This window comes from Athalia rosae, chromosome 6, assembly GCF_917208135.1.
Source record: "Athalia rosae chromosome 6, iyAthRosa1.1, whole genome shotgun sequence".
Taxonomy (NCBI): Eukaryota; Metazoa; Arthropoda; class Insecta; order Hymenoptera; family Athaliidae; genus Athalia; species Athalia rosae.
In genome coordinates, this window is record NC_064031.1 from 16,073,972 (window position 1) to 16,086,686 (window position 12,715).

A 12,715-nucleotide genomic window follows, 5' to 3' on the forward strand; every position below is an offset into this window, starting at 1 on the left:
GCTTGCAATATGTAATTTAAAAGTATCATTAGAAAATAAATATGTAACACAATAGACACCCAAAAAATCATTAGTTATCGTTATTTCAGACGCGATAACAGAATCCCGAATACATAGCTGAATTATAAAATGGAATAACTGCAATTCACGTGTTAATACTCACCTTCTGAAAACTTTGACGTATAATTTGGAAACAATAAATATATAGTACATAATCAACATTAGACATATAATTTATTATTTATGCATAATATGTACAGAGTGGCCCATGAAAGACTGAACAGACTTGAAATTCTTGCTCTTCAAATATCAAACAACAAAATATTTCTGTAACAGACACCCTTGTTTACATTTTCATTACTGATCACGAAATAGTAATCCAGATAATTGTGATCATATTCAATTATCGACAAATATTAAAATATTTACAATAATAAAAAATGATCCAAAAAAACCTTATGCTTGAAAATCACATATTATACATCATTTATATGCAAATTAGATAATTTCTCACGATCACCTTGTTAAAATATGGCGTGGGTACTGAGCCCTGAAAAATATTTCGGGGAGGGTATTCATTGCAAGGGTGCTTCGCTCTCCATAGTATAACTTTTGACTCGACTAAATTTGAAAGGAGGATACAAGTTGTTTTTCAGACTCAAATGTGTACAAGACTCTTGCCCGTTCCTGTATTTGGTGAATATACGGTAAGTTTTCCACACCAATTGTGAGTTGGCGCGTTTATGTAAGTTTTCGATTTCAAATTCCTAAGAAAAATTATATCTATTTGTAGATTGCTTTGCTTCAAGTTGAATATAAATTTACTTCTAATCTTTCAAATAGGGAACCTTTAATTTTATGTAATACGTATTATTAACATGCTTACCAGATGGAAGGTTTGTTCGCCACTGTCGTGAATGGGATCTCGTCTTTTACGTCGATATACTACATTATTTCCTTTTGTCTCTTGGTGTTTCAAAATCAAAATAACACAGTTGTCAAGAAGTCGGTAATGTCCTATCAAAACTGCTGGACTTCTGGGGCTGCGTTGCTTTAGAGCATTTACACAAGTCTGAGCTTCATCTGTTGATGTAAGCATTAATACTCGTCCCTCTGGGAAAAATCTAACGGAGATAAGACACAATTTTAAAGCAGGAATATCTGATTACGTAAAGCTGCGTGAAATCATTGTATCGAATCCAGTAAATGTGAAATAAAGTTTTTATTTTCCTGACCTGAGGTACCTAAAGTATTCAACCAGATGCCAGGGTCGATAGAACTGATCCTGAAAACTATTCTCTCCGTGACGTATATAAGATGTTTTACTGATATAACAACCGTTATAACGAAGCCTTGGACGTTCTAGATACATTTGTCTCCATGATCGGTATTGGGGCTCGAATGTACCACAGTTTACTCCCCAAGCTCTAAATCACCGTCAGATAAAAACGTTATTGATAATTCAACCTGTCTTTACTGTTGTTTGATCTTCACCTCACACACGCGAGTCTCCAAATCTCCGCATCTCTAGCAGACACAAAAAAGCCCCGACATACTTTCGAAAACATCTCCAAAGATCTTAAATCAAGCTCAGAAGATACAACCCATCTAAGAATATACAATATTATCTCTGTTGGTAAGGCTGAGATATGTGTTGCCTGAAACAATTGCAGTATCCATCCGTAAACTTCATTTGAAGTCTTAATGATACAGAATTAATTAAGATCTTTGGAGTTGAATAAATACACTTACGCTTTGTTCAAATTGTGGATAGCAAACACATCGATTTCTGCAGATTATTCGTGATACTTTTGTAAGTAAATCTACATCATCTTCATCATTTTCTTCATCATCTGCCTTTTCATCCAGTTCTTCTACTTGTACATCTATCCTATTATCAGACTCGAGTCTTTCTCGCAGTTTTGGCTTTGATGATTCGTACAATCGAAACTCTATATCAGGTACAAGTTGTACTGCGCGTTTATAAAACTGTATAGCTTCATATAGTTTGCCAGTTTGCTCATGCTCTATGCCTTTGAGGAATAACATTTTAGCCTATGACGCAACACAAACACGAATAACATGACGAAAATTTGGAATTGGATTTATTTACATTAGAATTGTCAAATCAATCAATTCATTATTTATGAATGCACCATGTAGGTACCTTATTTTCAGTTGATGTCTCATCTTCTGATGAAATATTGGCAGTAAACTGAGAAGGATGTTGTTTACTAGATTCCCTTTTAGGTGATATTTGAAGCTCACGCTGCCATTTTTCTCTGAATGATGCAAGAGTACTTTCCACAGTTTCCTGGTCTGAAAGCGAAGACTCCCCCGGATCATCGCTATCAGACCCAACTTCTTTAGGTTCTGCAGCCTGACTCTGCTGATATTTTTAGTAGTGACATTCACTTTATATTTCTATGTATGAAATTTCGTCGATATATCACATCAATGACATAAGAATTTGACAGTCAATTCGATACAATTATCTGCAGATTGACAGTTGGGAAATAAATCAGCAGAAGAAGGCCTAATGTTTTAATAAATTGATCGACGGTCATACAAAAAATTATCGTACCTGCATTTGAGGATTTCAATCGCATACAACCTGTTTAGAATTCTTAGCAATAGTAACCGGTCATAAATGAATAATAATGCTAGCTGTTTTGACATATGTCAATAGGCAGCAGAGACCAATCTTGATTTTTAGGTTAGATTAAGAAAACACACAAGAATAACAATTACGTTAATTATCGCACAATATTATTGAGTTGAATCTACTCACCATTATAGATCAATCTCAACAAATCGGTTTTCACCGTTTTCAGCGTAAATATTCTCGGTCAGACTGTCGTCGAATAGAGACAAAATACAGACTTACTGGCGCGACCGCTGCCATATTTTATTTTGTAATTCGTAACACCGTTCGTTACCGCTACGAAATCATGAATCGTACGGAACACCAACGAAATCGGAAATTTCAATTGTGATCATTTCCTGGCTCGCATAAAGAAATCACAAGATCTCAATCCGTTAACTCATATCACAACATAAAAGATAGATTATATTATAGCTGTTATTATGTGAAATTTTCGGCCGAAGATTATAAGCCGATGACGTGTGATTACATCATGCTTTTAGTGTTTACCGCCTTCATTGCATCACTGATAGACTGCCGGCAGGAGTCATGTGAAATGAACTTTATTTTGGATAGATAGAATTATTTTACACACTGGCGTAACATATCGATATGATAGGTCTGACAATGTAAAAAATTTCTGCAACATTTAAATGAGAGAATGTATTTAGTTGGAAAAGGGATTTCTCAGCTTTTATATCTCTTGTAACAACTATAATAATCTATGTTGAAAAAATATTTTATTCATTTTTATCTAAGCATTCGAATTCCTATTCCAACGATGATATATTAAAGTTTTCAAATTTTTCATAAATGATCATCTGTCTTGTTCTAGATGTACAATCTATAAATTAATATTTCGAGCATTGCTATAATACGAAGTCGATTTTTTTCAGTAGTGTAAATTAAATGTCTTTCAGAGGGTTGAAGGCACCAGAATAGCATAGCATATTAGTTTAAATGTATTATACTTATGGTAATCAGTCTTTCTTCTGGAGTGGAGGTGGGACTAATTCTACTCCTTTGAAGTATGGATGAGTTAAGGCCATTCGAGCAGTTATTCTCTTACTAGGATCATAGATCAGTAGTTTCTGCAATACAGAAAAAAAATAAAGAATTCGTATTCTCTGGGGTATTATCTGGGAGTCTCAATACTTGACTCTATGTGAAGCATAATTCAAGTCAAAAACTATTCATAATTCTGTAACTCAAAGTCTATTACCAAAAACAAATCTCTTGCATCATTGTCAAATGCTGGAACAACTTCGTTCAAACTTCTGGCATCCCATCGAGGAAACATGGACTTGTAGTCAGGGAGTTGTGATACACCAGGCCATGTAGTTTCATCTGGAGTTCCCAGTGTTCTAAATATTCTAAATAGTTGATCTATCTCTGAATCACCAGGAAACAAAGCCTTCCTCATTGCCTATAAATTTTTGTTGGATCACTTGGTGTATAGACTAGGTAGTCTTTGTAATCTGCACTTTGTCATGTTTTAAGTTCTCACCATTTCTGCAAATATACATCCAAGACTCCATACGTCGACTGCCGTTGAATAGAACTTAGTACCCAGAAGAATTTCTGGTGCTCTATACCATAGGGTAACCACCTCATGGGTGAATGTTCTTACTGGCACTCCAAATGCTCGAGCAAGTCCAAAATCTGCTAATTTTATGTAACCTTCCCTATCTATTAACAGATTTTGGGGCTTCAGGTCTCGGTGTAAGACTCGATGAACATGACAAAATGCGATCCCTTTTAATAATTGGTGCAAATAGCTCTGGAATAACAACAGCCGATTATAGAAGCTGAATGTTTAAACAGAACCTGACATTGCTTACACCCTTGAGTTGTGTTACACATGAGACTAATTTATTGAAGTTTTGTTAAAACAGTTGATGAATCCTCAATACCTTAACAATGGCATCTTCCAAGCCAGCTTTGGTAGAATCTAATAATTTTTTCAAATCCTGTTGGAGAAACTCAAAAACGAGGTACAGTTTTTTATCGCAGTGAACAACATCTAATAGCTGTACAACATTTGGGTGGGCCAGTTCCTTCAACAACGAAATTTCTCGTATTGCTGTAGAGGGCACACCTTCGCTTTCCCTGATTAGGATTTTTTTTTTTGTTAAACAATTGGGAGGATAATTATTCAGCTTAGTGCTGCATAAGCATAGGCATTCAGAAGTGATGTTTGAAAAAAGATAGTGTTGTTTCATTGTCAGGTAAATCCTTGACTGGGACTGTGCAAAATAAACAGCAGATTGCCTATGATTATGCAGAGGATTTCAATTTTTAACAGCGCAGTATGAGAATATTCATACTAGGGATCGTACGGGTAAATAAATGGAACTAGACAATGTAGGTCTTGAGGTTGTTGCCAATTAGATGGAATAGCATCAAATAGCTGAAATGATTTCTTTCATGTTTTCTAAAATACTATGTGAAGTCATTTAGTTAGCATCAACCTCGATAGGTAAGCGAGTAGACTATAGTATACATAAATTAGTAGCAGGATCGTAGATTTCGAAATCAGATGCGCAGCGTACAGTGAGATAAGCTGAATCATGTGGTGCTACGATCATAATTATAACACGTGGCACCTGCAGATTCAGCTACCCCCAATGCACAGGTTAGAGCAGGCGAGTTAGTTGTTAAGTGAAAAGCAAACCCACTCAGTTTTATGGTGAAACTCCATAAATAGTATTTCCTAAATAGTTATATTAGATGAATAATTTTAGAAACAAAATTCATTGAACAGGATGTCACACTATCTTTTATCTATTCAATTTTCAGGGTAGTTACCCCTTTTGTTTGATGGTTGATAATAATATATCATTGTTGCAAAAAATAGGTGTTAGATATCAAGAGTAGTTAATAATTATTTGCATCAATAGTATTTCTTCAAGAGAAAATGTATTGTCTGGGTAATAATCTCCATTGAATTGAGAGAATCTTTGTAAAACACACTGAGGTGCGTGCCTATTAATTTGTAGGTTATAAGGTCATTAGAGATATCATCTAGGCATAATAGGTTACAAGTAAACAGATTGTAATCACACAGTATTTTTATGTAAAAATTATTAATACAGCTATAGTTTCAATTAATTTAAAGACGTACGTTTCGAGCCGAATCTTCTTTAAGGCGACCAGTTTCCCGGTAAGTTTGTCCTTTGCTTTGTACACAACGCCGTACGTCCCTTCTCCTATTTTTTCAATTTTTACAAAGTTATCCATCATATTTTCCTCTCACTTAAGCTTTAAAAATAAAACAACTATTATTCAACGTTTTCACGACATCCACGAGGTGATCGGTACTTCATTTCCCGTAATTTTATCAGGCAAATATCTATTAGTAAAGCTATGACGCTTCGACGCTTGTTGCAAGCTTAAAATTTAATACTGCTTCACTGACTTGAATCGTGTGATTTCGGCTACGGCCGTAATGAAACACCTGAATCGCCGAACTTTTCATTTATAATAGTCAGATGGCGGTAAATATCGCATCCCTGATAACAATTTAAAATTTTTTCCGCCTTCCCCTATTATCAGGAAGACGGTGACCAAATATTAGGGGATGAAAATATTTCTTTTATGGTCGGAGTAAGAAGGGGCGAGGATTGACAAAAATCATTAACAGACTTTGCTGCATAGACTTCCGTCACCTCATCCTATTAACGATTTTCTGCCAATTAATCAAACATTTATGAAAAATGATAGCTTACCTCAATTTACATTGATAAATTACGAAAAAGATCTCTGATGAACTTCTTTTCTATCTGCTTTCGACATAAATTTTACTACCCAAATATTCCTCCTAAAGTTTAATCATATTGTAGCGCACGTTGCTCGTTTATAATTTTTTTGTTGAAAAGCCTCCTCACAATTGCTAAACGCAAGCGGGATACGGGATAACATCGATAAGGCTGCACATTCTTTTCAGTATTTATTTCTACATGACCCTATTACAAGAGAAGCGTTTAACACAATTGGAATATTCAATATAGAGTTACAAATCGCTACACACAGTAACTTCGTTTATTATCGTTTATATGTTATATCATTTTTATACTGAGATGAAGTAAAAGGTCGTCTCGCAATCCTAAGATACATTTTTTTTTTTATACAATACTCTCTGTGTCTGATTATCTATAGTAACTCGAATGCGTGTTATGTTAAATTGTTGTAAACATACATGTGGATAATATGTATAGTTTTTTCAGGGCGGGGGCGAATCGATTTGAAAATATATCGCCGTATTTAATTTTACCATTCCGGAAATGATTTTCATCATCTGGGAAGATGTTTTTTTGGACGGAATTTTGGCAGTCTTTTGAAACGAATAGCAGATCTGTGGGTTGCCAATTGGCAAGCTACAGCTGTCGATGTTCACGATGCCATGGGAGGATAATTATTCAATTATTGATTTATTTGTCTGTCAATGAGTATAATTAAAAGCGTGTCTCACAATGAGTTTAATATGATTTGATGGAATGATAGCATAAGGGCTAAAGTCACAAATATTCACTAACGCTTTTCCAATTTGTGCTCAGCCAGTCCGAAATTGGCTAGATTTTTTCCTGCGCATAAAAAGTGATTTTCTCGATTTCTTTTAAGAATAATTAATTTTTTTTTTTTCACAGCTAGTGTAACTAAACTTACATGAGTTAAGAAGCTCGACGGAACAAGGCGATGCAAAATTCGAATTACATTTTTTTTTCTTCATCATCCAAGGCATTGTTATAGAAATCACGTAACTTAGCATATTATCTGGATATCGGTAATAAACATATTCACGTCTTGTTACTCAATTCCATATAGTCGGGACATTTGTTAAAATCTGTTTCAATTACTACTATGTTTCTCGGCAAACGATTACCGGTCATTAGAAATTTCACTTTCTGCAGCTGACAAACTTGTACATGCAGCAGACTTTTTAGAATCAGAAATAATTGAATCGGGTTACCTGATCCCCGTCCATCAGGGGGAAATGTTAGCAATACGATAATCGCATGTGACTTTCGTTTACTGAGCTACCCCAGTTCGCGCGGACGATGTTGGTGTTTCGACCAACTTTGGCAAAGCAATTTTCGAATCTGATCCAGTCGTCGTTATAACAGGATCTTGGGGCGTCAATTCTGGCAACATATTCGATACTATTTTAGGGAGTCTGAATTCCTTGGAGGAAGATTTCCGCATTTTTTCATCGGTAGCCTCCGAATTATTCAACGGTAAACTATTGGGTGGGGATGATCTTTCCTTTCTTGGGGTTCCCTTTCCCCCAGCGGAGGTCGGAGTTTCACCAGAGATAGATTTTTTTCGAGGGCTCTTCTGACGCTCTTCGCTCGGTGATTTTTTCTGCGGGCTTTTGTTGCGTGGTGTTGAAGATTTACTGTCGGAATCTGGAGTCTTTGAACCAGGAGATTCATGCTTAGGAGTCGCCGGTCTTTTCTCCTCCGGAGTCTTCGGCCTTTTTTCGGTCGGTGATTTTGGATTTCGAGTGGTTTCGATCGATCTCATTTCCTGGGTTTCGGCGATGGTTACTTTTTTCGGTACCTCGGGTGTCTTTGATCTGTCTGGTGTTTTTACAAGACTGGATTTCCGAGATTGAGGAAACGGTTTTTTCTCTTCGACCGGCGTCGTTGTCGGTGGTACCGGCATCTGTTCAGGTCGAGATTTTGGTCTACCGGGGGTTGTTGCTCCGTTGACAGAAATTGGACTCGTAGAATTGATGCTGTGTGATGAAATCGTTAGACTATCTTCTGCATCCACGAGCGTCTTCATTCTCCGGGCTGGCGAAGGCGAGATAACATTCAGGACGACATTTCCATTTTTCTCCTATAGGTAAGAAATAAATTATTTTAGTTTTTCATTTTGGTTTAGGATGTCAGAAATACTTGTATAAAAATATATGAATGGTGGACTGTCTTTGAAACCGTTCGATATAACAGCCCTAATTATTTTTCCAAATTTAACTAGACAAATGTTGTAGGTATAATTGATGGGTATAAACGTGTTAATTAGCTCAAATTATTTGTAGCCTAATTTCTTAGATTAACGATATACCGAGCGAGTGCAGACTCACCTTTTTGGTGAGCGTCGTGTGGAGGCAGTGGGTGATGCGTGATGACGTTGCAGAGGCCTTTTTTGTGCCGAATACAGTAGGTGAGAAGGGTGTAGTGCGATACCAACCAACACTACCAAGATCAATTGTAACAATACTACGAGCAACTTGGAATTCTCAAAATCTCGAAGCTTTCAAAAGGAGCGACAGAAGCCAAATTTATATTTACTCTGAAATGAACTCTGAAAATATCCAATCTGAAAGAGCATGTCTGAACGCAGGACTTGCTTTTTTTACGACCAATAAGATTTTTCTTCCTCGTTTACAGTCTCTTTTGCGACAACGTAGAATCCGTCGATTCGGTATTTTACATTTATGCATTACATCAAAAGCCAAAAACCAGATGAGGCCAAAATCAATTTTTAAGTTGTAGTTGAATCTGCTGTACGAGCTTCTGGTTTTTACCCTTCGATCTATCGTACACTATAGGCGAAGTTATCGCGTTATACTTACTGTGATGGTAACAGGGTGCATTAAAAAGTGCAAGAGTGAATTTAAAAACAAAAATATTATTATAATTAGTTTCTAGTAATTAAATTATATAATAATAGCAGTAATAATAATAGATACATATTGGATGGTTGTCACATCTTACATAACAGTATAATTTATAACTTAGTAAAAATTTTATCAATATTTTAGTTCTTCGATTTTGTGTATATAAATTAAAATATCGAATAATATAATTGATTCGACTACGTGAACATCGTACAAGCGGTACAGTGTTACATTTCTGGCAGAGTAATAATTGCGTTTTTTTTTTTTTTGTTGTTTTTCTTTTAATTTTAGGCAACAAGAATATTCATAATTTCTATTTTATTCGGTTGTTTTAATTTACACACATGCATTATAATACCTATATAATTATGTGCGCAATCATTACGATGTTGCAGTAATTCTCGTTTTGTTTGAAATTTTGTTCTTGTGTATATTGTAATATAATAGCTGCCTTAGAGCATGATGAAGAGGATTAGAATTTTTATTACGCGTTCTAAATGCAATTATATGTTCAAGTCGTGTATACAAAGACTGTCCGAAATTAAAAGTATAAATATACAATAGATATTACAACGATCAATAAAACCAATGCACGTTTCATTATTTTAATTGTATGTTTTCTCCTTTTTTTTTTTTTTATATAAGTATGTATAATTCCTATACCTACAGGTATACGTGTAATATGCTACTTATGCAACGAGATGTTTTTATACTTTTTTTGTTTTTCCTATCCTCAAATCATTCCTTTTACCTCTTTTCTCAACTTATTTACATTAATAAAACTGTTCCACGTTTTCATAGTCTTTTTAATTCTCGCTCATTGTCATAATAATATGATTCTGCACCGATGACAGTAAAAGTTATGCAACATACTTTAAAATACAAACTGGACCGTTTCTCGTCTAACTTACTACCTATCTTCCAGTTGATAAAGTCTCGAAATCTCACTGACCGTTGGACACCTCCACCTTATATCCATAACAAATGTTTGTTTTTTTTATTCTGATTTTTCTAACACCAATTATTAACTGTCCCATATACATTAATGAAGTTGGAAATTTTTTTTTCGTGTTTGATGGTCCGAGTGAAATATGTGTGCCTACATGTACGTACTAGATTCATGCGCGATTTTTTTGTTCCTAAAATGTATGTAGGTAACGTAAAAAATGTAATTTTGTGTGACTACTGACTCGAAAAAAGTGATACGACCGTATAGATGATTATACTTGAAAGTGCGCGAATAATTTTTGGATAAAAACCAAGTGCCATTAAAAAAACAGCACTCAGCATATATGTGAGTAGGTATGTATGTACAAATTACTGCGATGCTGTGAAATTTTATCGGTGTAGGTATGTACTACGTACGAAGTACAGAGTTGTACTTTGTACACGATAACGTATTTGCGTAGGTATGTGTATCAGAAAGATGTGCCTTACATTTTTCAAATGAAGAAATCTACTATTACGATAATTATAATAATACAGTGATTTTCATTCAACGTGCTTATACTGTTATTAATTATTAATAATACACCGCAATCGCGATACATAAAATTGTCAAGTTATTTATCAACATTTATCAAACGTATATCAAAGCGGGAAAGAATTATTCGCAATTCAAATATTGTGTTTTTCTAGTTGGTTTTCAAAAATTATACGACTATAATCCTATCCAGTTGTTTGATCGTCGGTATGTTCCAAAGTAATAGAAGTTTCAATGTACCGAAATGTCATAACATTGTTCTCTTCAATTATTGCGACAACTGTACTGACCGTCCTTCCTTTTCACTAGCTACGTAATAAATAATCAGGCATTGCGAATCTCTCTTCCCGTAAGTGTATAATTGTATAGTATATAATGGACCACGCGACATGCTACACACAAAGTTATAGCATGATCATCGAAATGAAAACGTTTCATTTATTTATTTAGTTTTGGTTTTTCGATTCTTCAGTTTCCGAATCTCGCTAGTGTCGTGTTTAGTGTATGGTGTAGTAATGTGAGTTGTCATAGATCTGTGTACCTAAATGGTAGGGTTCACTTATTAGTGCTTAATCAGAGCCATTAGATGGTATATGGTTTATAGCTAGTATAATAATTTTTTAGTCGTTGAGTCTGGTATGCTGGTATATCACTGCAGGCAGGCAGAGAAGTGTTAGGATGCGATCACGCAGCCGATAACTCACTCTTAGACCCATTTCTTAGTTTATTAATCATTACTCCTTTATTTTTTACGTCAAAGAAACTCTTGGAGTCTGTATTCTATTCTAGCGAGCTGCCGATTCATGGGTGGTTCAAAAGGCTGCATCTGATCATCAACTCAATTTTTGCGTTTAAAACTTTTACTTGATCTCATTTCAAAGGCCAAGATATCCGAGGATTTCTGAGGAACTTCCTCACGAGGTGATGAGACGAGGAAATTTTACAGTCTGTTTTTTTTTTTTTTTTTTTTTATGTAGATTTTATATAAGAACAAAACGTTTGTTAATGCATCGAGTATGAATATTATTTGGCCTTTGAAAATCTTGAATAAGCTGCAGCTCCGAATGGCTTATCGTTACATATTTGTTAGGTAATAAAACGGAGATGGGGCTAAGAGGATGGCTTAACATTCCTGGTTGAGGTTCTCATCGGAAGTCGGAAGACCATTTCTGCCCTCGCTGATCGCACCGGATGGGACGGGGCTCTGTGACACACAACACACTTTCTAGCCAAACTACAAGTAGCAATTAACAGCAGCCTCATAGCGTCACTATAATATGGTACACTTAAATCTAGTTAGAAATCGAGTGGCGTAGTTTTCTCAATGTAATAATAAAAATAACCGATTAGTTTCCTGAAATTTATATCGTAGTTAAGACTATTATACACTAATCATCTGCCGATGTGATTAAAGCCATCTTTAGCAGGCTATCGAATAGTCGATGTGCATTCGGTGGAATACTTTGTACTGGATAATGAAAGAATTAGAGATGATGAATGATTTTAGCAAGCTCTTATTCGACAGAGGCATGTGATTTGCTCTGTTATTGATAAAATTCTTAAATTCTGGCCTACATGTGCGCCTCCGGGTGATGATAATTGATCTTCTATCAATACCAATATAGATAAGACTGAAATGAAAATAAATGAAGAATGTAATGATAATGAAATGAATAATAAATGAAGAATGTAATGACAGGAAAAGGAACAATGAATGAACAATGAAATCATACATTAATTAAATTAATCGAACGAATAAAATTAACGATAGGAGATAAAGTATAGAAAAATAAACGAGCGTGCGAAAGCTTCGGAATGCATAATTAACCGAGAATGAAGAATGGGTCTTTGAAATTCTGAATTTCGGTATTTTCCGTGTAAAAAAAATTACCCTACTCCACACTAATCTATTTTCCATCCTCGATTATCGCACCTTTTTTTTCTTGTTATGTGTATTGTATAT

The 12,715-nt window shown here is 35.1% G+C and overlaps 3 protein-coding genes across 15 annotated transcripts in view; all 3 read right to left on the reverse strand.

Annotated features, from left to right (window-relative positions):
• Positions 1-217: 217 nt before the first annotated feature.
• On the reverse strand, positions 218-3,019 carry LOC105688623 (F-box only protein 9). 2 transcript variants are annotated; one of them, XM_012405079.3, is made up of 7 exons: positions 2,792-3,019; positions 2,168-2,386; positions 1,753-2,055; positions 1,495-1,658; positions 1,236-1,427; positions 887-1,124; positions 218-767 (listed from the first exon to the last, which is right to left on the reverse strand). In XM_012405079.3, exons 1-7 carry the CDS (start codon positions 2,792-2,794, stop codon positions 576-578), a joined length of 1,311 nt encoding a protein of 436 aa, XP_012260502.2. In that variant the 5' UTR covers positions 2,795-3,019; the 3' UTR covers positions 218-575. The 2 variants fall into 2 exon arrangements, with proteins under 2 accessions (XP_012260502.2, XP_012260501.2); XM_012405078.3 differs by having other exon boundaries at positions 2,168-2,389; positions 2,792-3,018.
• Positions 3,020-3,191: 172 nt separating this feature from the next.
• Positions 3,192-6,062, reverse strand: LOC105688625 (cyclin-dependent kinase 2). The gene is made up of 5 exons (XM_012405085.3): positions 5,769-6,062; positions 4,558-4,753; positions 4,152-4,424; positions 3,867-4,070; positions 3,192-3,735 (listed from the first exon to the last, which is right to left on the reverse strand). Exons 1-5 carry the CDS (start codon positions 5,885-5,887, stop codon positions 3,625-3,627), a joined length of 903 nt encoding a protein of 300 aa, XP_012260508.1. The 5' UTR covers positions 5,888-6,062; the 3' UTR covers positions 3,192-3,624.
• Positions 6,063-6,580: 518 nt separating this feature from the next.
• The window catches only part of LOC105688648 (microtubule-associated protein tau), a 36,775-nt gene continuing 30,640 nt past the window's right edge, over positions 6,581-12,715 (reverse strand). For 9 of the 12 annotated variants that reach the window (XM_048656754.1, XM_048656760.1, XM_048656759.1 and 6 more), the window contains one exon: positions 6,581-8,485. In XM_048656754.1, coding sequence (XP_048512711.1) covers positions 7,673-8,485 — 813 coding nt within the window. In that variant the 3' untranslated portion in view covers positions 6,581-7,672. Of the gene's footprint in view, positions 8,486-9,260; positions 11,957-12,079; positions 12,384-12,715 lie in introns of those variants that run through there. The other 3 variants (XM_048656762.1, XM_048656761.1, XM_048656763.1) reach the window with 2 other exon arrangements.

Coding starts and splice junctions, on each gene's coding strand:
- LOC105688623 (XM_012405078.3), bottom strand. Junction 1,428..1,494: donor TGGAGACTCGCGTGTGTGAG/GTGAAGATCAAA, acceptor ACGGTGATTTAG/AGCTTGGGGAGTAAACTGTG. Junction 768..886: donor GCGAACAAACCTTCCATCTG/GTAAGCATGTTA, acceptor AATTTTTCTTAG/GAATTTGAAATCGAAAACTT.
- LOC105688625 (XM_012405085.3), bottom strand. CDS start 5,887: ATGATGGATAACTTTGTAAAAATTGAAAAAATAGGAGAAGGGACGTAC. Junction 4,754..5,768: donor AAGAAGATTCGGCTCGAAAC/GTACGTCTTTAA, acceptor AATCCTAATCAG/GGAAAGCGAAGGTGTGCCCT. Junction 3,736..3,866: donor ATGCAAGAGATTTGTTTTTG/GTAATAGACTTT, acceptor TCTGTATTGCAG/AAACTACTGATCTATGATCC.